This window comes from Hirundo rustica, chromosome 2 (assembly GCF_015227805.2).
Source record: "Hirundo rustica isolate bHirRus1 chromosome 2, bHirRus1.pri.v3, whole genome shotgun sequence".
Classification (NCBI taxonomy): domain Eukaryota; kingdom Metazoa; phylum Chordata; class Aves; order Passeriformes; family Hirundinidae; genus Hirundo; species Hirundo rustica.
In genome coordinates this window covers 26,677,069-26,701,671 of record NC_053451.1, presented here as the reverse complement: position 1 = coordinate 26,701,671, position 24,603 = coordinate 26,677,069, and the positions used below count along the sequence as shown (strand labels likewise).

At 42.5% G+C, this 24,603-nt stretch overlaps 2 protein-coding genes across 3 annotated transcripts in view; one reads left to right on the top strand and one right to left on the bottom strand.

The window, feature by feature from the left end:
* The window catches only part of GTF2E1 (general transcription factor IIE subunit 1), a 48,692-nt gene extending 42,475 nt beyond the window's left edge, over window positions 1-6,217 (bottom strand). The window contains exon 1 of one of the 2 annotated variants that reach the window (XM_040056770.2): window positions 6,122-6,217. The gene's annotated coding sequence lies outside the window, so the exon portion shown is untranslated. Of the gene's footprint in view, window positions 1-5,617; window positions 5,741-6,121 lie in introns of those variants that run through there. The other variant, XM_040056771.2, reaches the window with a different exon arrangement.
* A 138-nt stretch (window positions 6,218-6,355) lies between these two features.
* Window positions 6,356-21,554, top strand: RABL3 (RAB, member of RAS oncogene family like 3). The gene is made up of 8 exons (XM_040056788.1): window positions 6,356-6,483; window positions 6,668-6,759; window positions 8,358-8,487; window positions 11,329-11,443; window positions 12,549-12,699; window positions 13,337-13,408; window positions 14,208-14,246; window positions 16,790-21,554. The coding sequence occupies exons 1-8, from the start codon at window positions 6,438-6,440 to the stop codon at window positions 16,853-16,855; spliced, it is 711 nt and encodes a 236-aa protein (XP_039912722.1). The 5' UTR covers window positions 6,356-6,437; the 3' UTR covers window positions 16,856-21,554.
* The last annotated feature ends 3,049 nt before the right edge of the window (window positions 21,555-24,603 follow it).

Genomic DNA, 24,603 nt, shown 5'->3' with positions numbered 1-24,603 from the left:
TAGCATTACCCACTCCTCTTCCACTCTTATCCTCTGCTGCTGCTGAGGAGGGATGTTTCCCTCAAGGGTTATGGCCAGCACAACTGCAAAGCAATTAGGCTGTGAAAAGTGAAGCTCCACAGTAAGTAAATTAAGATCATCCTGTCTTTTCTGCCTGTTGGATAAGAAAACCACCACCTTTGTGTGGGGGGGGGGGGTTGTTTGTTTGTTGTTGTTGTTTTTTTAACCACTTCCCTGCTTGAGCTTTTCCTCTAACTTAGGGCCAAATGGTCTTCACAGTGCTCAAATTAAAATTAACTGAATGACATTCGTTGACTGCTGGTGTGCAGGCTGAGAATAGCTCACAGCAAACAATGCCTGGATGTCCAGCCACGGCTTCCCTTTAAGGAAATTCAATTAAAACACATTTATCACACCACGAATTAACCATGAAACAAGTACTTCTGGAGTCAGCCAGCTTTCTCTTGCATGCCACAGACACAGTGATTTATCTCACACAAAGGAGTTTCATAGACCTTTGCACTGAAGGCAAAAGTGTTAGCAATAAATGATGCGCCATCAAGAGTTAGCCACGCAGTATTTTGGAATCTCTAAGTCAGACCAAATCTAAATACTGTCACAGGATATTGTCTTTAAAGATCAACGTAATTTTGTTGCTATTTTTTCAGTCTTTCAGTCACTTAAAGATAAATCTTGGTTTTGACTGCATCTGTCAGCAACACACTGACACTATAAAACAATGTCAATGCAGAAACTGGACAGAAGCCTTGATTTATTCAAATTGATTACATCTTATTCAGAGTTAAAGCACAGTAAAGAATAGATGCAAAGATCAATTTTAAATAAAACCTGGCACCCCAGGAGAGTTAAAAAGTCATATTTTTAAAGTCAAAAGCTTGTTAAGCTGATCTGAAGAGCAGACAACCATCTCTCCCCCAAAAAACACTTTCCCTAAACTTCCTTGCAGAAAAACTTGGTGATTTAACTTGCAGGGGGCACAGTGACCGTCAGACATCAGTTCAAAAAAAAAAAAATAAAGAAAAAGGAGAAAAGTGCTTTCAAGTAAGTACTTCTCACTCTGGACACCTCATCTGAGAGCTGATGGAAAGCACTTTCTCTGCATTGATAAGACAGCTGCAGATTTCCACAGACACTTACAAAACAGGTTTAAAGTACAATTTCTTGAATAATGCACTCAAACGGCTTAAACAGAGACCTACAAGGGACCAAAAAATAAAACCAACTCTACGAGCTTTCAGCAATAGAGATTTAATAATATGTCTTAGTGTCAATCACTAGAAATTTTTTTTTTTTTTTAATCTAGCAGGACTAGGAGCTTTAACACAATTTGTTCTACTTTTCTGGAGATTTTGAGTGACGTCCAAATCTTCTGTGTCCTCAGGTAACAGGGGGCATCTCGACAGGGATACCGTTTTCTTCCAGGTGGGGATATATGGAAATACAAACATTCAGAAAACACCAGGAACCATTCTTTCCTCTTACCCTCCACTTCAAAAAGTGGATTAACACACTTTAAGTTCTAAATCCTGCAGAAGTCAGTTTTTGGGTGAAACAAACAACTGACTAGTGCCACCTTCGAGGGAAAAAAAAAACAGAACAGCAAGTGCTTACCACTGCCAGATCTCACCAGGCAAAGCTGACCAAGAATCAAGCCGGCCCATGAAGAATCCAAGCTTTTAATCTCTAAGCTGCAAATTCTCACCATCTTTCACCAGGCAAAAAAGACACTGATTCAGCTTCACAAAATTCAAACCCAGAGGATTTTACCAATACATCCCTTAGCAATGATTTCACCTTCCCCTGAAGCAGTAAGTCAAACCTGAATTAATTACATGAAATATGATAACACCTTTTAACAAGGTTTTAATGGACATGCATCTGCTTCATAATAATGTCTGAACTGACCTTAATAATTTACGAGCATCAAGGAACATTTTCAGGGGAAAAAAAATATAATGGCCAAGATACTCAGCTATGCCAGTAAGCACCCACAGCATCAACAGTAAGGCACACTGGACAGCATCATATGTAGAAACAGTCAAAAGAAGACTTTCTAAATTTAAACATGGACTTTATTAAAAGAGACAGTTGGTGAGGAATTGTTATAGGTAATTACACTAATACAATTCAGTATTATGGGTACAGGAGGAAAGCAGACCTGTCTGTGTTAACACAGTAAGACAGCAAATCTAAATACACATCTGTTGGGTTTTTAAAACTGCTGTAATTGAAAGAATTAATACTGATGTGTCTATAAAAGGCAACACAGGAAAACGAGACTCGCAGTTACACAACAAAATCAGACCTGCTGGGTGAAGAAAATCAGGGTACCTTCCACAAGTTCATATCTAAGGTTGAGTAAAATGTATGAAGCACAACCAGAGATGCCAGAAAGGACGTCAGGGGGAGAACAAAAAACCCCTTGGTATGATGGGATCAAAGACCACAGAGAAGCCAGAAACTGAACAGAGCAAACACCTCCACTTTCAGGTCTTTCCTGAAGCAACATCAAAGCAACTCCACTCCTCTCCTCCACATACAACTATTTCACGAGTTTTCAGTTTCAATGAACTCCAACAGGAATTGTGCTAACCAAATTAGATCTGATTTTCTTCCTGCTTTTCCTGACTAAAACTGAGACAAGAAGTGCTAGATGGATGATAATCTAGAAGCCACAATGTACGATGTAAGAAAACAGTACTAGAAAATATGAAAACCTCCATCAGCCAGTGAATTAATATGAATTTTTATCCAATATTGCAAACGTAGGTCATCCTGTTTCAACATGTAACTTTTGAGACGGATATTCATTTACCCAGAAAATTCAATGGTCACACTACTCATATACTTGATAGAGGATTTTTAAAAGCAGGATCTTAAAAAAGGAAGCAAACTGCACTTCAGATTCATATTGATATACAAAGCTTTTGCAACATCCCAGATCTCTTTCGGAGGAAAACTTGGAGTTGCAGGTGTGGCTGTGAACCTAGGCTATCAGACACACTGTTAACACTTGCACAGGTGCTTCCTGTTTTTCCCACATTTATTTAGTTAGTGCTCTTTTCCACTAAATCTTTCTAACCAGCTTTTACTGATTTGCTTGGAAAATGTTTCTGCAAGCTTCTGACAAAAGATTTTTGGGGGGGGTGGGGAGGAGAAATTTACTTGCTTACAGCACTGACAGTTTCTTCAGGTGAAAGAAAAATCAGGTTATTATAAGAGGACCCCCTCACCTGTAAATGTGGCAGGTACAACAGGCTTCCTGGAGCCAGTGCACGCCATATCCTGCTCCAGCTGTCACCTGCGAACACCAGATCCCAGTTTTGTAGTCTCTCATTCTAACCAGATTTAAAATTCTGCCTTTCAGAAGATGATAAGGTTAAGCTAAGAGAAGCAATCCTGAATCTTCCTGAGAACAGCAAGGGAAGGCAAAAATTTCAGAACTACAGTGGGAAAACACATCATCAAGATTTTCAACGTCTGTACAACGTAACCTCAGACACTACTCATCCTTTCCAGAAAAGTCTTCCACTTTCAAGTCTTGTTTTTACTTGCATTTCTCTGTAGTGAGCCCAGAACTGCCTTTACCCCACATCAGTTGCAAAATAAAGTCTTCTAACACTTTATCAAGAGCTTACTGAGTTTCATTCCCTGGAGAGTTCATGAACACTGCTGCTCAACCTTCTTCCTGCACTACATCTTGATAAGAAAAAGTGTATTTTCATTGCAAGACCTGCCTTGAGGAATGAGAGCAGAACAGAACAATCTGCTTTCACTGAAGTCCCATCTTCTTGTTGGCTTTCCATAAACTGAAACCAGGAGGCCACAAGTATCAAATGGTTTTCTTCACTCAGGATGAGAAGCTGCACACAAAGAGGCTGAAGGGCCTGGCTGAAACAAGGGTGTTTCCCCCTAATTTCACAAGTGAAAACACATGGAGCCAGATGTAACAAGGCCACAAAGGTTCGACCACACCAGGCAGAAACTGAACAATGCAGGCTCAGGGTGTAATTCTCAATCACTTTCATAATGTTAACCCAGCATAAACAATAGCGAGGTGTCAGGAAATTAAAGGACCACCTGTGTGCATGTACACAAATGGATGAAATTTCCTGTTGCAGCTTAAATCAAATTACACCTTCCCTCCCCTAAGGAAGTCTGTATTTTCCTTCCTTGCTTCTGGCCACAAGCCCCACCCTTCCGTCCTAATTCTGGCAATTCACTATTCATGTAGCAATGTGAATCAAATTGATAAAATGTGAAAAACTAACATGCCGAAATAAAAAAGTGGGACACTTCAAAGAGGGAAAAGTTCAAGAATTGAACCATTTATGTTACCAGACTAGAGCCAACACAAAACAGAGAAAAGAATGCATGGCTAAGGATGCAGATGAGCAGGGAGCTTTCCCCACATGGTGGCAAAATTGACCTAACTGTAATGTGAGGCCATCAGAAAACTTTAATCATGGATACCAGAAGCTCGCACAAGTTACACTCTGAGAATATGTGTTATTCTGGAGAATATGGGCATTGGCCCTCACATAATGTAGTTGTAAGGTTTTGGGGGTTTGTTTAAAGGGAAGAAAATAAGATAATTTCTCTCCCATATCAAGCCTAGGAAGTCATGATTACAACGAAGCACAGTGGGCTTAACCCCAGCATTCCTCTCTATGTTTCTGACAGGAAAAAAGCATTAATTGCTTTTCACATTATGGATTCAGTAAGACCTGGAACACCACACTTTTCATCGTGATAGATGATGTGAGCAATATTGCCTCTTGGAAATTCCAGATAGACAATGAAAAATTATGGAAGTGTTGGGTTCAGTACAGTTTTAGTGCATCAAAGGGCAAGCAAGCGGGTATATACAATGGATGCAAGAAATAAAGAAACAAAGAAACTAAGTAACAAGACACCAGATTCGCTTTAATTAACATAGTCTTTTGTTTAGAAGAATCCCTTAAAACATCCCATGAGAAAGTGAGCAGTATGTCACAGGAAGTGGGAGGCAGGAATGCAATTCCCATCGAGCCTCATTCCTGCCAGAAAGACACGTGCTCCTCTCCCAGGCACACTGCTCTGCCCTCACAACACCATTCCACGCACCAAACTGATTCCTTAAAGGTAGTAAAATACTTTTTCCCCCTTTTTGCTATGTTTTTCAACAGTTTAATGAGCTGGTGGTGAACTCTGATGAGCAACAGAACCAGCAGTAACAGAGGATGCCACTGCACTGGAAAAGATGAAATAAAAAACTCCACCTTTTGTGGATGAAAAATATTAAGCTACCTAGATTTCATGAAAATGCACCTCAGCTGTGCACAGCTGAACACCCTTTTCGGAATGCCGACCTTCCTTGTTCATTCTGAGCCGCTCGGAATGGCACAAGCCTGACAGCTGGACCCACTTAACAATAGCTGGGTGCCACTACGAGATGTGATGTTTGCCGGCTTCTCAGGGAACCAGCACGCTCCTGAGGCCAGAAGAGATGTAACACACAAAAAACAAACAAAAAAACCGAAACCACAAGACAACAACAACAAAAAAACCAAAAAAAAAAAAAAAAAAAAAACCCACAACACCTCACGTTGCTGACCTGGAAAACTGAATGGCTACACCGCTGGCTGGCTCAAACCTGGCAAACAGGAATGGGCTCGCTTTGCCAGTCAGCTGCTCCTCAATGCCCACAGCCCTGCATCTCCCCTCAAATTCCAAACTATGCAGACCTCCCGGACGGCAACAGCAGACCAAGCTTTAACGCCAGGCAGACGGGAGAGTCCCTACGTCGTCTGCACAGCCTCCCATTCCCTCCCCGCTTTTATGTGTTGACGTTTCTTTGTACGTTTCTGTAGGACGAGAGGAGGTCAGCAGTACCTCTCTTAAAAAAAAAAAAAAAAAAAAAAAAAGGACAAAACAAAGAAGCCTCAACAAAAACCGCAGGAGGAACGGCAAACGGTGGGAACGAGCCAAGGCGAGGAAAGGGCCCAGACACCACGTGCGGGGAGCACGGGCCCCGCGGGCCGCTCTGCGGCACCCAAGCGCCGGGCCGGGGGCTCCGCGGGCCGCAGGCACCACCCCGCTCCCCGGGGCCGGCACTGACCTGGCGCCGCTTCCAGCTCTTCCCGGCTCCGGGCGGCGCTTCCAGCGGCCCCGCCACCCGCGTCACCGCCGCGCGCCTCCGCCGCCAGCCGCGCCTGCGCCGCACCGCCCGCTCCCATACCGCGGCAGGGAAGCGAGCCAATCGCTTGCACGTACCGCGCCTCGCCTTCCCGCCCTCGCCGGAATAAACCAGTCAGAAGTGAGAAGCGCGCTGGCCGCTCCAGGAGTTAGCCAATGGGCTGAGAGTAGCGGCAAGAACACGCGCCGCGATTGGCGGGCGCCGCGGCGGCTGGGCGCTGTTGCTAGGTTGGGTAAAGATGGCGGCTCTGGACAGGGTCAAGGTGCTGGTGCTGGGCGACTCCGGTGAGTCAGTGTCCCCAGGCCGTGTGTCCTGGGACCGCCCCTTGGGGATCTGCTCCTCGCCTCCCTCCCCGTCACCCGCTGAGTGGCCGGGACCGCCCGCGTTCCCTCAGTGCTGCTCCCGGCCTCGGCACCTGTAAGCCTGGCACCGCCTCCCAGGAGTTGTTCTCTCTCTGTGCACTTGCAGGTGTCGGGAAATCGTCGCTCGTTCACCTCTTGTGCCACAACCAGGTGCTGGGAAACCCGTCCTGGACAGTGGGCTGCTCCGTGGATGTGCGAGTAGGTGACATGCACGGCCTCTTGGTGGCCCTGAGCCTGACCTGTAGGGGAAGGGCCTTGACTTTTTGCATTAATTATTTGCCGCTCCAGAAGGAGGTGTACTTTGATCGTGTATTTTGCTGAGGGCTTAGTCTTCTGATGCAAGTAGCGTCAAATGTGAGCCAAGCAGGTTTTGACTTTCCAAGGCTGTCACAGTCAGACAAGACATTTGTCAGTCGTGGCTCTGCTCCCTGCTGCAGTGGCCGCTGGCATGTTACAAGTCACACCTCCTTGAGAAAGAGGCAAGGAACAGTCAAGTTGTCAGACACAGTGGGGGAAAACAGTTTGCTCTTTTAGGTTGTGGGAACACAGGAAAGCTCTGGATGATATTCATGTCTTAGAAAAACAAATTAAAATTTAGGGCCTGGCCTGTTTCAGTGCTCATAGACCTGGGTGAGGAAGTTAACAAGAAAAATTTATTGTTGAGACCTGGACACCGGGAATGTAGAATTTATAAGTCACAAAGACATGTAACAAGAAAGCAGAGCTGAAGAAGAAGATTACAAAGACAATTAATAAGACTCTCTCTATCTGGGAAAAAAGATGGTAAAAAGGCTGAAGATGTGGGCTAGTTAGCACAGGAAGTGAGAAATCAATGAACAATAGAAGATGGAATACTAATTAATGAAGAATACTATGTAGCTTGTAAGCCAGTGAGCAATAATTCCCTTGTTTGCTAAAATGTATAAATAGCTTTAAGTTTTGGTGGCACTTCATGTTCGGTGAAGTTCCACTCAAGTATCTCAGTGCTGAATAAATTAGTGTTGGTTTTCTAACCTAACTGGGTTAGAGAGTTTGTTTCCTGGTTTTTGGTGACCATGGGGTTGCTTCTCTTCCTGACTGCTTGCTGCAGGAACTGCTGTGGGAAGAATGAGGATGTTTCATCCAGCAGTTCCTTGGCCCAGCCCACAGCCCTCATGGGACATTGATAAATGCTTTTTTCCTACATCACCCTTTGCTGCATTCTCCTTGAAATGCATTGCCCTAGGTTAGGAATGTATTTCCAAAATCTGAGGAGAGGAGCATGGCAGTCCTGTTTGGTTGTGGAGCAAAACTACTCAGCAGACCTGGAGGCAGAAGTTGTTAATTAATTCAGTTGAGATGTCAGAATTTGGGTAGGAAAAAGATGTGGTCAGTTGGAATCCAGGTCTGTGACCTGTGTTAATATTCCTGCAGTGCTGCCATGTGGGTTTTAACAACAGTAAGAAGTCAAGACCTTAATTTTTCCATTTGCTTTAGCAAAAGGCCGTGTCCCAGCAGATCGTGGGATGTTGGGTTGGTTAGTAGTGAGGTGCAAAGGATGCTCCCTGTTTATTCACCAGGCTCCAGCTCCCATGAGATGGTGATCTCCATCTCTGTGGTGTCCAGTGGCTGCTGCTTGACTCATTCCACCTCTCTTCCACTTGAGAGGTTTGAAATAGTGTCAGCATGATGATTTCCAAATTTCTATCCAAGTGCAATAATCCTTCCAGCTGTGTAAGTAACGTCCACAAGTGTAAGTGTCGTGTGGATTAACTCCTGTGTTGCTGTAGTTATGTATGGTGTGAATTTTCCATCAGATCCATGACTACAAAGAGGGAACTCCAGAAGAGAAGACCTATTACATTGAGCTGTGGGATGTTGGAGGCTCCGTGGGCAGTGCCACCAGTGTGAAAAGCACACGAGCAGTGTTCTATAATTTGCTGAATGGTGAGTTTGCTCGGTGTAAATATGGTTTTACTACTGTCTCTGTTAAGAGCTGTCCCTTGGTTCTGGGGTTGAGTGGCAGCCTGGCTGAGGGCTACATTGTTCTCCTTTCTGATTTATACAGGTAAAAAAAGCTGACACCATTTGTAGGCAGAATTTTATGGATTCAGTTGTGAAGGGCAGTTATTTCAGGCAAACCTGTGCAGATGAGCTCTCTCAGCCTTTCCCTTCAGTCTTGTGCAGCTGGCACAGCAGGGAGGCTTTGGAGGTGCAGTGGTTGCCTTCACCTTTCCAGGTCTGATATACTGCACAAATATGATTTATATATTTTTAAGATTTTTTTTATGATTAATACCCTCTCATCTGTTCTGTTGTAAAACCTCCAGCAGAGAAATGATTATTTCAATTTTTATAAACTTGGATAGTTCCATCCTACCCTGGCAAGTTTGAACTGTCTCCCATAAAATTGCCATATGCTGATACCCATCTTGCCTCTGCTCATTTAGCTTACTGACTTCTTTTTAAGGGTTGAGTCTTGCAACTTGCTGCATATGCAGAAAGTAATATTTTGTGCCTTCTGTTGAGATACTGTCTTAAAGACCTAGTAGTTCATCTGTGTCTCTCACAAGAGCAAATGAGAGATTATAAACATAACAGTGCAGTATTTCAGTTGTTACTTTTTGTCATCCCAGCATAGTTCACTAAAAATAGATGTGTATCAGACTAACAACTGCTTCTGGAAATCTGGCTCTAGTGTTCTGTTTGATTCTCTTTGCTTATTCCCACTCATTTGAAGGCCTTTCACTAACACGTTAAACCACACAATAAACATTTTTTGTCTGTGCTTAACTACTTATTTTTTCCTCCTTTCTCACGGGGAAAACAGTGTTAGGTACCTCTTGCTTATACTGTTAACCAGATTTCTGTATATAAGACTTGAGCAGAGTTGTGCCCTCAAAGCAAGCCTCTTTGGTATATGAAAAAATACAAATTTCTTTTTGAGACCAAATCTACAGTGTGCCAGGGAGTGTGGGTCAGACTTGGAAATGCCTTAGAACAGCCCATTAGGAAATGAAATCTTGGACTTGTGCATCTGAATTATAATTGATGACATTAAAATACAGTTATTTATCTCCACTGCCCAAAAGATACTAATTAGACAGCTTGCATATGAAGAGTGTTGACTTTGGCAGTTAACCTTGGGCCTTGCTTCTTTCATTAGATTAATTTCTCCGTTAGAGCTTGTCTCACAAATTGCCTCTGCTTGACCTGATTTAAGAAGAGAAGATGAATGCATTCCTTCTGCCTGACTGCTTGTGCTTTCTGGGCTTGCAGTGATCTGAAAACCAGTCAGGGTTTGGTTGTGGCAGCAGCTGTGCAGGCTGTTGCCAGGGCTGGATACAGTTTGGTTTCGGATTATCCACAGATCTTCTTTGGATCCCCCCTCCACCTGGTGTGGGGGCCGTGACAGCTGGGGACAGTGACTGGGCAGTAAAGCTTTGGCTTGCAGACCTTGTTGTGGGAGGAACATTTCCTTGAGCAGTCGTTGGTCCTGCCTGCTCTTTTTGGATGCTGACAGTCTTTTTGTGCTGGTGCAGCTAACTGTTCAGGTTTGAGGTGAAGCAGATAAGGGAGGTGGCCAATCAAAGATACAACTGAGGGAGAGTATGTGGAGGTGGAGAGTGTTCCTCACAGGCTGTGCAGCAGCGCCTCTGGATCTGTTGCTGTAGGCCGAGTTCTGTTGTATCGTGCATTTTCTCTCTGCACTGGGGGTGGACACGCAGCAGAGTTGCCTTTTTATGCTGTTGCTGAGATAAGTGCTTTGAAATAGGGCTATAGCTGTGATATGCTGGGAACTCTGCTGGGATTCGGTGCACAGTCATGTGGGGTAGTGGAAAATGTGGAAATGTGGTTTGTTCTTAGTGTGTACAGTGGGTGGCACCTCTGGGAGTTAAGGTGAAAGACTAAATTAGTACGTTTTTTCCACCTGTAGGCTGTGAAGTGTTTTGAGAATGAATCCTGATGCAGATACAGGGTATCATTCCATTTTGTCCTTGAATTGATGATAGTTTGAAGTCTGGAGGAAGTGGGAACATTCCACATATTGCAGAAGGTGTGAATAAATAGAAGAAATTTGCTAGCAGGAGTTGGTAATTGAGTTAGGAACTGTGGTTATCAGAAGTGGGTGTCTGTTAATAGCACAGCTAGGAAGCCTGACTGTCTCAGAATTTACATTTTGAAGGCTCATGGTAATGAAAAATGCTAGAAACTTAATCTTAAGTACAATAAGTCTGATTAATTCATGCTTTTACCAGCCATTTAGTGGACTGTGAAATTTTATCAGTGTCTTTTTCCCCTTTAGATACCTCCCCAAGTATATAGCATTAATTCTTGAAAATGCAGGTAAGGAGTAGTTCTCTCTGAACACTTTTGAAACAAAGAAAAAGCTTTTAGACTTTATAGACGTTGTGACAAAAAATAATTACGTTTTCCAGAGAAAGGCTAAATTTTCTACTGCGGTAATATAGAATTTCAGTATCATGAGACGTAGACAGAATCAGTGAATGCCTGCAAGCCTTTTGCAGATTAAACCCTGAGGTGGCTGTTTGTTTCCTGCTTTCATGTGATTTTTCTCTTAGCTCTTAGCCAGTTCTTGATAAGCAGCTTTAAAAAACCTGTTGCATCCTGATATTTTCAGCCTTACTTATTCACTGTAACTGAACTGGTTATGCATCCTTTACTTAATTCTCAGATATCTGGAAACCCGCAGGTGTCATTTTGGTAAGATAAGGAGGAGAATGCGTATCTTTAAATGGCATCTTGCTGTCTTGTCTTTCACTCTAGGGATAATTTTAGTGCATGACTTGACCAACAAGAAATCATCCCAGAATTTGTACCGCTGGTCTTTGGAAGCACTCAACAGAGATGTCGCTCCCACAGGAGTTCTCGTGACAAACGGGTGAGTGAAGAACACAGGCAGGGCTCAGACAGGGCAATTCCAAGCAGTTGAAGTCTGTTCATATTTGAGGCTACTTGGTCTCCACAGGAAAGGAGATGTGCTTAGACTTGGAAGAAAGAAAGAAATGGGGAATATCGAAGAAAGTTGATTGTTCTTTTTCTTTTATACTGCCAATCGGGTGATTCTGACAGCAGATTCCCAAATTGGATGGCAGAGACCTTGCTTTAAGGGAAAAGATGTTTATTGCATCTTTTATTTGTCTGAGGCCTCTATGAGAGTGGTCCAGTCCCTGTTAACTCAAGATTTCTCTGTCTGTACTGGGAGATGCCATTGTACAGGAAATGTCATGGGATAATGTGTCTGTGCAAAGAGGCATTCCCTCCATGCACCAAGACTGAGGAAGTTCACTTCGTGCATTTTAGGTTTTGGTGATGGGGGAATTATTTTAGGAGCGTGGCTAAAAGAGCTTAGAAAACTCTGCTTTAAACAGCATGCTCATAATTAGTCCTCCAGCACCTTGTGAAGGATTTCCTCCTGTACCTCTGTGCTCCTGTCATCCATCTAGTCAAGGAGGTTTCAAAATCCTTGGTAAACCTCACACATGAGCAGGAAGGCAATAGCTTTTTGTGGGAACAATATCAATTGTTCGTCTGTCTCTTCTGGTACAGAGGTGTTTCTGTAGAAACATAGGAGATGGCAAAGAGGATTTGCAATGTATAAACTGCAAAATTCTCCAGCGTCTCCACAGACAGGTTCTTCACAATTGTTTTAATTTTCAAAAGTTTAATTTCTGTCAAGGACAGACGTTCAGCCACTAGCAATTCCTTGCTCAAGTTGTTGCTTTTGGTTGTAAGATTACTTGCTAGAAAGCTTGGTTTAGGTAAAAATGACAGACAAGTGATTATCCTAGCTAGGGATAATGATTGAAGCTTGGATTCCTACGTAGTGACTTAGATGCAGAAGCCCTTCCTTAATTTAAAGATAACCCACATTTTAACTTAGATAAATGGACCAGTAATAAATAAATTACTGTTTTCTGAGAGGCACAGGGGGGGTGATGTTGTACTTGTGCCTCATTCAGGATTGTATTTGTTTCCCTCATCAGTGACTATGACCATGAACAGTTTGGTGACAACCAGATCCCACTGCTGGTAATAGGAACTAAACTGGATCAGATCCCAGAAACTAAGAGGAATGAAGTTTTGACCAGAACAGCGTTCTTGGCTGAGGATTTCAATGCTGAAGAGATAAATTTGGTTAGTATCCTTGTCATCACTGTTGTTTTTCTTTTATGTGGGAGTGAGTCCAATTTTTAGTAAGTAAATATGTTGTAACAAAAATTTGGTTTCTTGAGATTTTTCTGGTAGTGCCATTCATGTTTTGGTTGGCTGTGCCCCTTGCTTGATGAAACAGATATTTTTGTTTCACTACAGGGAGATGGAAGGGGTATTAGATAAGGTCACTTAAGCTTAGAATTGTTGGCTGGGAGTTAAATTTTCTTTTTCTTATGCATAACTCTGACATAGACTGTCTTTGAATGAAACAGGAAGATGACTTTATATAGATGGGTATAAAAATCTACAAGTGCTGTGTGAATGCTTGTATACACCCCACCAATCTCAGGTGCAGCCTGTACAAATCACTGCCTGACTGTGTAGCTGGTGGTGGAAGGAAGATGTGGAGCATCTGGGGGGTTGCTTGGAGTTCTGCAGTTGATTCACAGAATAGCTGGTCTTTTCTCTGAAGTGACTGTGGAGCAGAAGTCAGCAGATCCATTGTTTTCCCTCAATGATGGTGTGTGTCAGGGGAAAGGGTATGTTCATTTCCTTGTGTCTGGCTTCCTTGCACTGATTCCCTTGTGCTTGGTGTGTTGCTGTCTTTTGGGTGTTGTAGGACTGCACCAATCCTCGTTACCTGGCTGCAGGTTCATCCAATGCTGTCAAACTAAGCAGGTTTTTTGATAAGGTAAGTCAATGAAATGATGTTTTATTATCCTGTGCATCAAATGCTGTCTGGGATTTCAGCATGAACAACAGTTTAACCTGCTTCTTTCACATGCCACTCTCTGAGCTGGTTCAAGCCAGGTGTGAGGAGGCCAAAGATTGATCTGCTTTTGGAACCCTGCAGGAGATAGCTGATCTTCATAGAGCAGTGAAAAAGAACTCACAAATGTGCAAAGACACTCTCCTTATGCTTTTGAAGTTGTCTGGCAGGCCAGAGGCGTTGCAGCATTCTGAGGCAGTAATGTGGAGAGATACAAGACTGGTTAGCTCTGTTGATCCTAGTTAAAGCAACCTGTAGGAATTAAGAAATTAATTAAGAATATTACTCTCCCTTCCTGAAAAAGAGACCACTAAGGTCCACTGTGCAAATGAGAGAAGGAATGCTCTGTTTTAAGCATCCCCTGGGCAAAGATAGCACAGTGGGGCTACTGTGCAGTAGTAGGAGCCACTATCCCTAAGGGAATGGGAGTAACTGACTCTGAAGCAGGAGACACACAAATCATCACCTCCATTACTCAGGAGGACTAATTAAATTAAGTGTGTTGAAGTTGAGGATGATTAGACAGCTTGGCTAAGAATGGCTGTAAGTGGCAGCTGCTGTGAGTGCTAGAGCACTGCACTAAAGCAGTAGGCTTGGAGCAGAGATGTGGTGTTGTCCCATGGGTTAGCCGTGAGTTCCAGTGCTCATGCATGAAGTGTTGGTTGCAATCTGAGGTTCTGCATGTGCTGTGCAAGCTAAGCTCATTCTCTGTTGTTCCCAGGTCATAGAGAAGAGATACTTCCTAAGAGATGGCAATCAGGTTTGTCGCTTTTCCTCCTCTTTTTTTCATTTCTCTCGGTGTTATGTGAACTGCTGACACAGACCTCTTTAAAACATGAGCTTCATGCAACCTAAATGACAATCTCTGCTGGTAATTGAATTCTTATATCTATGGGAGCACAGCTGTTAAGGCTAGACAGAAGAGTGGCTGACTTCTGTCAGCTGAAGTATTTGTCTGTAAAGTGATTGGCAGTCAAATACTTAAGTATGCTAACATAGTAGAAGTTGGAAGAATGAGATAAAGTGGGCAAATATGATTTCATTCAGCTCTGTCAGCTTCAGGCTGCTTGGTTGCAGATTTAGGCCATAGATGCTGTCCTGAAGGTCAGTGAAAAGGGGTTTTTTTTGCACAGCTGGAACTGGATTTTATATTCAATACAGGTAGTTTCCATAGACTCAGTGGAGCCACAAGGAAAACAGCAGTGTGATATCAGCTTGTAATTCATTCCTAAAGGACTGAATTAACTGTTTTCAGCCAGATGGGGAAATACTAGTAAAATTACTTCTGGTTTGGGCAGGCCACTTCAGCTTTTGTGCCCCCCACCTCCTCACTGCAGTCTACCATGCAGGGAGCAGTGAAGTTGCATTTACCATATGTAAAAGTGTTGCAAATTAGCATGAAAAGCATCTCTGAAGTGCAGTCACACCTGTACATTGTTAGAGGTAGCTGTGCTGAAAGCTCCTTGGGGAGAGCAGGGGAAAATAGTCACAGATTACAGAATGCTTCCTTTCTTTGAGCACTTTTGTAGTGCCTTTTTAAAAATAAAGTTGCCTCTTTCAGTTCTGCATGATGCCTTTTTTCCTTCCTCTCTCCCCCTCTCCTCCCCACAGTCGAGTGAAAGGAAGTTTCCCTTAGTAGTATTTTAATGCAGAAACCTACTTGTGTGCTGGTTGTCTTTGATACATGATGTAAGATTTTTATTTTTATTATTTGATCCTATTTAGTGGCTAGCCAGGAATTAACCATACATTCCTTCTGGTTGTGTGCCAAAAATTGCAGCCTGCTGATGACTATCTACTTCCCTGACAGGAGCTCAAAAGCTTAAAACAAATCTTAAAGAGCAAACAGTCATGTTTAAAGAGGCAAAATCCAAACTGGAAATGGAGATTTCAATACAACCTCTTAATGTTACCCATTGAAGTTATCTACTTAATGCAACTCGTACCAATCTGTCTGTGGGTTTGTGGGTTTTCTACAGTAGGTCTCTACAATCATTTCTATCATAAACTTCTTTAGGATGAAAAGAATTATGAGTTTCAAGTTGTTCATAGCTATGACTTCAATCAGATCAGTGATAAATAAATAATTGTTACTCTTAATTAGTGACTTTGATGTAAAAAATGCTAAAGCAGATAACTTTTCACCTATGGTGTTCAGGTACTTCTTGGTTATAATGATTGCATTTTTCCTCTTTAAATTGCCAAAGCAGTTTTCATGAGGTGAACCTTTGTACAAAATCTGCCTGATTTTATCCTTAGAGATGGTTGCTTTTCAGAGATGAATAAACCAGTACCTTAGTGAATACCTTGCATATCTGTTTGAGTTTTGGGCCTGAAAACCCCAAGTAAATTTAATCTGTGGAGTTGTTAGTGGACTTCTATTTTGGGAAAGCTCTTTAGCTCTCTGCTTACCAGTGAAGCGTGTAACCTGAGCAATCTGCTATGAATTGTAGATTATATTTTCCATACATGCCTGTGTTCTTCTGGCATGATTTGTAGCGCTTGGTTGACTCCCTCCATTCTAATAGACTGTATTTCCTGTGAAAGTGTGGAATTGTTTTGGGAGGGTGTGTCTGCTGGGGCTGCTGCTTCTGCTTGTGTGTAGTGAGTAAGGTAAAAGTTACTCTGGCTTGTCATCAAATAGTTTTATGATGCCAGATATGCAGTATTAGAAAGCAGCACATCACTTTTCCTTTGGGGACTCACAGATGCGTTGGATTGAAAATCTGGCTGAAATACTGTTAAAGCTAGAGAAGCTTCTGATGGTTTCAAGTCGATTTTCTTTGTAAGCATCCACAGTCACTGTGAAAGCAGGAGTGCTAATCCTTTGTACTTTTGCAGCCATTTCTATCCCAATGTTTTTCTTTAAGCTTTCAGCCATTGATAAAACTGTACTTTCAACTGCCAGTGAAATGCTGCTGCCGGGGTTTGAAGGCATAAAGCCTCCACAGCTCTTTGATAGGACTTGCTTTATATTGTTTTATAGTTTTAAAAATGAATGGAGGAGAAATTCTTGTACGCACTTGAATCTGGGGGGAAATACAGGCTTTGAAATCTGTCACTAACTGGGCTAGGATTGAGGCTTTCAGTTTCCCTTGCCAAAAAAGCCTTAAGGAGCCCCACAGAGCAGAAGAGGCATAGTGAAGTTGTGCAGTGTTTAATTAGTGGTGCTCCTCTAGCTGAAGCACTGTGGCCCCGATTCGGGAGATGGCGTGGAAGATGTTGCAGTTGGCTTGGTAACAGTGTGGGCTAGAGGGAGCTCCTGCTGATTCTGACATGACAGCTTGTCTTCCCTGCCTCTAGATTCCAGGCTTCTCTGAAAGGAAGAGGTTTGGAGGAGGAGCGACGAAGAGCCTGCATTATGACTGAGCACTGAGGAAGAGGAAGACGGCTTCTCTCTGTCCTGATGACATTCCCATTCCGACTGGGTGCTCAAAGACAGTAATGCTCCTGTCAAGCAGAGTAAAATGATATTGCAGCTGCCTAGCCTGCTGAAGCTTCTGTTGTTGGAAAAGACTTGGGAAAGGTTTTCCAAAAACATAATCTGGAGCCTAGAGTATTTCTTAGGATGGCAGACCATCTGGATCTCTGGGAACTTCTGGGGGAAAGTGTGCAATAAGTTGAACGCCTCTCACACTCCTGTGGGAAACTTCATCCTACACAGCACGTATATGTGACATCCTTGTCTCCATTTGGGAAACTTATGGACAGTTCTTTGCAATGTTTTGCATTCATTTTACCTCTAAAGGAAAGATGACACTGAGTGGGCCTCTCATGTACAGTAAACGACCAAAACAAGTGAGCAAAACGTAATGATGGGTAAAGAGCGGTCTGGAAAATAATAGAATGCCTTCATTAAATGAATGGAGTGTTGTTTCACCTAGAGCACACTGTTCATCCCTATTCAAAAGGGATAAAAGCAATAGGCGAGATACGAAAAAAAATTTGAAGCCTTAAAATCATTAGTAGAAAACAACTGGTGTTAGTTCTGCTGCTTAAATTAAAATTGTTTACTTTGGAGAGGGCAAAAGTAAATCGGGTTCTCCTGTTTATCTTTTCATATTTGATTGTGGTCTTGTTTTTTATATTAAATTAAAATGCAATTCATTGAAAACTGATGGAGAAAATACGTTTTTGTAGAGTGCTTATTCGGAACAAATGGGACATGACGTGGTCCTACTGAGCCTGAGAACTTAGTGGATTCAGAAAACATGAAATGTAAGAACATCCTCTAAATTAGAAAGGATAGAAATTTAGGAGGGATATGAAGCTGTGTAAAAAGTAGGAACTGAGCATGATTAGGAGGAGAGTTCTGTGATATAGATGTTTCCTTTACATAGTTAGCACTAAGGGTGAAGGAGACTTGATCTGGTCTGATCTCCTGTACAAGGTCTTGTTTTCCTCAATAGCCCAAGCTTTGCACGGTTTCTCACCTTGCTGGAATTCCATGGAGTGGTAAAAGCCTGATTTATAACAGTTCCCTCTTTCCACTCCTTCCTCACAGTTACCTCTAATGGTTAAGTCTCTGGCAAAGGCTAACTAAGAGCTAGAGTTAGATATAAATAGAGATTAATAATAAATGGGGATAGAAGAAAGTAAAATGCTGGTGTGAAATTGACAGGGAGCAGAGTTCTGCAGTCTCTGGATTACCTCTGCCTGCAGCTCTTCTGGCAGCTGCTTGGAAATAAATGGAAAGCTGCCAACTGCCACTTATCAGGCACAAAAGTGACAGTTGGGGGCACCAGTCAAACCTATTGAAAATAGGGATGCTTTGCTTTTCCTGAGGCCATTTCCAGAAAGGTCTGGGAGCAGTTGTAAACATGAATGCAGTAAGTTTTGAGATGCTTGTGTGAAATAGGTTGTTAGCTTAGTTAGTTTACAACCAGAAAGAACAAGGTACCAGAATATTCATTACAAAGAACACGTGTCTGAGCTGTGCAGCTTGTAACAGCACCAGTGGCTGTCTCTGATCCTTGACTATGAAAGCTGGAATTGTTTTCTCAAGGTCAGGTGCAGACTTAGGGTAACCAGATCTGAGCTCCCTCAGGTTCCTAAGGAACTGCAGAGCAGAACAAGCAAGCTGTAGTGCTATTTCCTCCTTCACCCTGTGGCATCTTTTGAGTGGCCAAATCCCTGGCTGCAGCTCACCTGTCTGTGTGTTTTAAAGTAGGCCTCTAGCCCAGAATAAGTATCTTGTTTGTTTAGATCTCAGCAGGTAACCACAATTAGCTATCTTTTTTCGTTCTTAGGACAAGGTGATGTGTAATGGAGTCGTGCATGTTGATGATGTTGCATTTATTTTTGCAGGAAGATCCAGCTTCTTGTCAGAACCAGGAGTATGTGAGCAGCTGGAGTTGGTTACATTGCTTTTCTACCTTACCTGTTTCAGCTGCCCAAAAAAGGTTCACTTGCAAGCTTAGGGATGTGATACCAGTCAACTTTTCTGTGTCACACTTGTTTTATGTGTTTTACCTTTCTTTTCTCTGCATGCACACACCCCTTCCATACCCTGTGGTCCTTCTGTCTGTCTTGCCTCTGTCAGCCTAATCCTCATTCCTCCAGCTCCCTTTCTCGCAATTACTATCCCTCTTTCTCTCCCCATTTGCCCCATCTGTCTGACCCCTTTGTATCACAAGAAGTCACAAAGACTCTGCTCTCTGGTTTCCCCTTTTTTTCCTATTTTCCTCACTGTTTCTCTCTGCTGTGCATTGTCTTTGTTACTGCACCACTGAAATTTTGTTTCTCTGCTTTCCTTCATCTCTGGTTGTGTCTGTCTCTGGTTTCTATTACATGCACATGCATTTCACATCAAAACACTGTCAGTCCCTTTAAATTCAAGCTACTCAATGTCTCTCTGTTATTTCCCAGACAGAAGAATGTGCCCAGGTGCTGTGTTCCAGAGGTGTCAGTGAGGGCGTCTCATGCAGGTACACGTGAGATGTGTTGGACCGCCCTTGCACACGCAGGTGAAATGTAGAGCTAATAAACCATGAGCCTTCCCTGTTCCTAAGGGGCTTGGCAGAGCTTTCTGGTTGATCTATGACCACTTTGATGACTGGAGGGATAGTCAGAATGAATAGGAATATGTTCTTAACGTGGAAAATCTAGCAAGCATGCCACTGGCTTTTTAAGCATGTGAAATCTATCTAGTAATGGGCTTTTGGGTGCAACCCTAATACAAATTTTCATTATTGATTATATTTGCAGAGGCAGCTGCAATATGCTCCATTTGTCACTGCCGTGTAGTAGCCTGCAGTCAGTATCAGTCAGCTGAGATGAAGTCAGGGTTTGGGTTCTCATTTCTCAGTGAATAACAAGGTGACAGTTTTCACTGATTGAAAACCTGCTTCTGCTTTTCAGCAAAGGGAGCTTAATCCTTCTATTTCTTTTGTTAGTCAGCTCCTCTTGTTAGAAGTCATGTTTCTGTCTCACTTCCCTTCCAAGGATGCTGGTTGCTTTGATTCCTTTGTAGGGTTGAGCAAGTTTTGTGGCTTAGTGAACGAGTTTGCGTCGACAAAAAGTCATTATCGTTATTGATGGACCTGTCACTGGCTGGCAAGGTACCAGGAAGTGTGCAGAGGTGAAGCTTTCCTTTGCAGCTTTGCTGCAGGTCCTCAGACACACAGGGATTTTAGGAAAAAAATATCACACAGTTATCATGTGGAAGAAGGGAAGAAAAATAAAATCCAGTTGCAATCTTTAATGTCAGGTATCAATGGCAAAGCTCCCCCACCTAATGAGAGCCTGTGATACGTAGCCAAAAGTATTATTTTTAGTATTTATTATCCACTTGTCCTACTGTTTGTATTCTGACACCTGATCAGTAAATGTGGAAAATGTATTTCTTTATGGTACATGAGGACACAAAGGAGAAATTAAGGAGAGTCTCTGGCATTAAGAGTGGCCATGTGAGCGGCATAAGGGATTTCCAGTGGTGCAGGAAAAGCTGCAATGAACAGCAATGTTCAGGACCTGACTCAAAACAGATCTTGAAATGAGATGTAGCTCCCTAACAGTGACGGTGATGATGTGTGAAACAGTTAATGGAAAAAAAAGCAGATTTGCCAATGTTTAGGATTTTTCAGAGTAGCATTAGTTGCTTTGGGAAAGGTGTGCTTTAGCACAGCTTTGAGGCCAAGTCCCCAACATACTTGTAAGGAAGGTGGTTTAGATGTTCAGAGCTCTCTGTGGCAGCAAAGAGACTGTGAAATCTGACTTTGGCAGTTCCGCTGCTTAGCCAACACCTGCTGCAAATACCATCAAATACAGAAATGTGTTTCCCTGTTCCTGCTTTGGCATTGTATCGCCGAGGTACAGCTCGTTGTGCCCCTTGGCCTTATCAGGGTGCAGAAATGCTGGTTCCATACCTACTGAGATTGCACAGGGAAGTTTATTCTTGGCGTACCACCACGGACTTCTCTCAGAAAAATGTCGAACACAAGACAAGCTCATAAATAAAAACAATGCTCTTCCTTGACTAGATCGAAATGAAATCTGGACTGTGTGAGCAAGCCAACTTAAATTCAGTCATATTTTTGAATAGGAGGAGCATGAAGTGAAATAGTGGGTGATTAACCCATGCACATCTACGTTCCCTTTGACCCAAAAGTTAATGTTTACACAGTGGAAGCGCACTGCTGGCTTTGGGTTAAAGATTGTTTAAGGGACAAGCGTGCCCAGTAGCTGTGAAGGCTACAACTACGATCAGAGCTTTTATCGTTCTGTCTGATACCATCTGCTCTTCCTGAGGCTTGTTCTGCTGTGCCTTACGTGGGTTTGATGGACCGTCCTACCCTTGCTGAATAAAAGGTCAGATCACATCTTCAGTGGCTGTCCAAAATGAGCTCCAGAGTGGGGAAGGACAGAACAAAGCAATGTGACTACATTTTCTGCTGACTTCTAAGAGTGGTGATTCTAGCTTGCAGGCAGAAGCATCACAGTAACATGAGGATGTGGCTTCTCCAGCTTCTATTCGTGCAGCATCTGCTTTTTGGTGACAAAGACCATGTGCTTTCTGCTGCAGACAACTTTTATGATCTTTCCTGAACAAATAAATGGTAATAATTAACCTGTCTGGCATCTCCTGCTGAACAGTCCCAGAAAAATGACAAGGACATATTTCATAAGATCCACTCTACAGAAAAATACATGTTATTAAAAAGAGCCTTTTAAAATACAATGCTGTTGACAGTGATAAAAAAGTATAAACATTATTGCTTTATTTTGCTATATTTTGATGAAAGGTTCAAAAAAAGAGTTTAAATCTTCCTGGATTTATATTTATCAGATAAACAAAGATAGCTGCTCTAAAGAGCTCCTGTCCCATTTAGCAGTGTGTAAAGGGTTAACAAGCAAAGAGCAGATGCAGTTTGAGGAGGTTGGGATCACAGAGACAGGAGTGAAGGAGGATATTTATTGATATGTACATTGCAGATGCATTTTAGTTGGTGAAGGTAGGAGAAGTCAGTCCTTTTAGAAAGAGGGTGCATCACTGTGAAAAGCAACAGGTTGTTGCAACATGAGGGGCACAAATGCATCAGAAAGGATCTGCCTCAGTCACCTGTGACGTCTATTGCTCACAGGACAGAAGAGCTTGACATTTGGGACCGGACAGTGCCTTGCTGCAGGAAGCAGTGGTGAGCTGTGATCCAATAATAGTTCACATCATGGCCCCATTACCTGAATCAGCAGGAAACAAAATGCCTTTTAATGCATATGCTGTGAATTCAAAAATTTTTAGTCCCTTTTTTCTATTGGATCAAATCCAAACTGCTTCAACTTCTCATTGAAAGGATATCTTTTCCATTCTCCTCCTCATTCTCCATTCATCGCCAGGATGTTGAACACTAGCTGCTAAATTTTCAAGCAAGCCCCTTGGTATTTTCATGCTGCCTCTTTGAAGTAAGTGTGCTCTTTGAACACCTCTTGAGATGCCTCTGAGAACAGTTCACAAGTAATAAGCTGCTGGTATGCAGGAACCATCCAGTTGTACACACATCACGTAGCAAATACAGTGGTATTGATGTATTTTTCTTTTTGACATATTTCTTTTGGGTCTTGTTATGTCTTTCAGATGGAATCTCCTTGGAGTAAAGGCAGGCATGCACTGGATAATGTCACGAACCCAGAAAGGTAGCTGAGAAAACACTGAATACTTTTAATGGTCATTCTTCCAGGCCTAATTCTTTGTGTTTATGCCCCGTGTTTATGCAGTAACAATTCATTGTGTTTCTGTGTTTCATATTTATATGATAATGAATGCACTTGCTAAAATATTAATGAAGTACATCCATACTTCATGTTACATAAGATTTATAATGAAGATTTATACTGCAACTAACTAAATGGGTTGTTTAGGCTAAATCACAGAATCACTGAGCCTGTAAGTGACCTTTGGAGATATTTTATCCAATCCCCTGCTCAAGCAGGGTTGGCTGGAGCAGGACCATATCCAGGTGGGTTTTGAATGTCTTCACTGGTGAAGAATGCAAAACCTCTCAGTGCAACCTATTCCAGTGTTTTGCCACCACTAAATATTCACATCTGTGGGCAAGAAGGGAAGTCCACAGAGCTTCAGGCCAACCAGCCTCACCTCCATCCCTGAGAAGGGATGCTTCAAGGCAGCTAATCCTGGAAAACATTTTCACACACATGAAGAACATGAAGATGATTTGGAGTGATCAGCATGGATTTATGATTTCCCTCTTGAATGGTAGGGGCTAGGACAGAAACACAACGTGTGTTAAGATTTTTTTTTTTTCCATATTTAATATAATTTGGAGATAAATAAATTAAGTGGTGTTTCAACAGAATCTTACTAAATAATGAATGGAATGGAATGGAACGGTTAGGCAGCCTAATCAGCTTTAAAACATTACATGGCCATCAAGTGAGTAAAGTAACAACACCTTGTCTTTTTTAGGAAACAAGAATAACCAGGAAGTAAGCCTACAGATAATTAAAAAGCAACACCTTTGTTTTTACCTGTCCCATGAGAAGAAGACAAGAGAATGGAGCCTGTAAAGAGATGTGAGCAAGATGAAATGGAGGTTCTCAAAGGGAAATGTAAGCTAAAATGTGATATTCTCTCTCCTGCTGTGTGTCTTGGTAAAAGGGGATCTTGGAAACCCCCTGAAACTCTGCAACTGCAGTTTGCTAAACTGTAGTCAAATGTGTAATTCTTCACTGTCAGAAAATAAGTGAGGTGAACTTTTAAATCTTGTCTGGTAGGAAAGGAGTCTCAAGGGTAGGTGACAAGTGCCAGGTACTTCATTTCTTTGGCAATGATGAATCACTGCTCAGGGTGAGCTAACAATCTCTGCCTTGTCCTGGAGAATTCCTCTCTGCTGAAGGGATTTTTTAATGGCAAAGCTGGGAGAGGCCAGGGTATGGGGAGAGCCTTCCCGGTGTGCAGAAACAGAGACCTGAAGAAGATTTATAACTTGGAGATTACTCAGTCTATATTCTTCTAGAGCCAAGGCAAAGTCTCTCTCCCTCTCTCCCATCCAGAACCACTGTCTCTTTTCATACAGCCCATCTTCTCCCTCAGCACAGCCAGCCTGTTTTGCCAGCTCCTAAAAGTGGCAGCTCTCAGTGGTTCAAATGTGTTAACCCAGAATGGTGTGAGGAGCTACCAGTTTTCAGGGAAGCAAAGGAGGTTTAAGACCTGCCCAAATTCTGAGTGACTGCTGTGGGGGTCACAGGGGCTGGTAACAGCTTTGGGGAAGGAAGGCTTCCAGGATGCTCTAGGAGAGAAAGAGACAATGATTCAGGGTCGCATTCAAATTTCAGTGTGTGTCTCCTGGAAATTTCCTCCTGGCAGGGCATATAAGCAGAGCAGGTGATGGAAATGGAAAAAAAGGCTTTTTCTTTCTTTCTTTCTTTTTTTTTTTTTAAGAGGGGGGTTGAGAATTCAAAGTTAAAAAAAAAAAAATCAAATAAAATCAATTGTGTTTTTTCCCTTGCAACTTCTGGAGTGCAGAGCTACTTTCATTAGTATTCTGTAGCTAAATGCTTGCTGCTGTTTCTTGCCCAGCAACAGCTTTCTTGAAGAATATTAATATTTCAGAATTTGTAAGTTGCCCTTACTAGCTCTAATCACAGGAATACAAAATCCT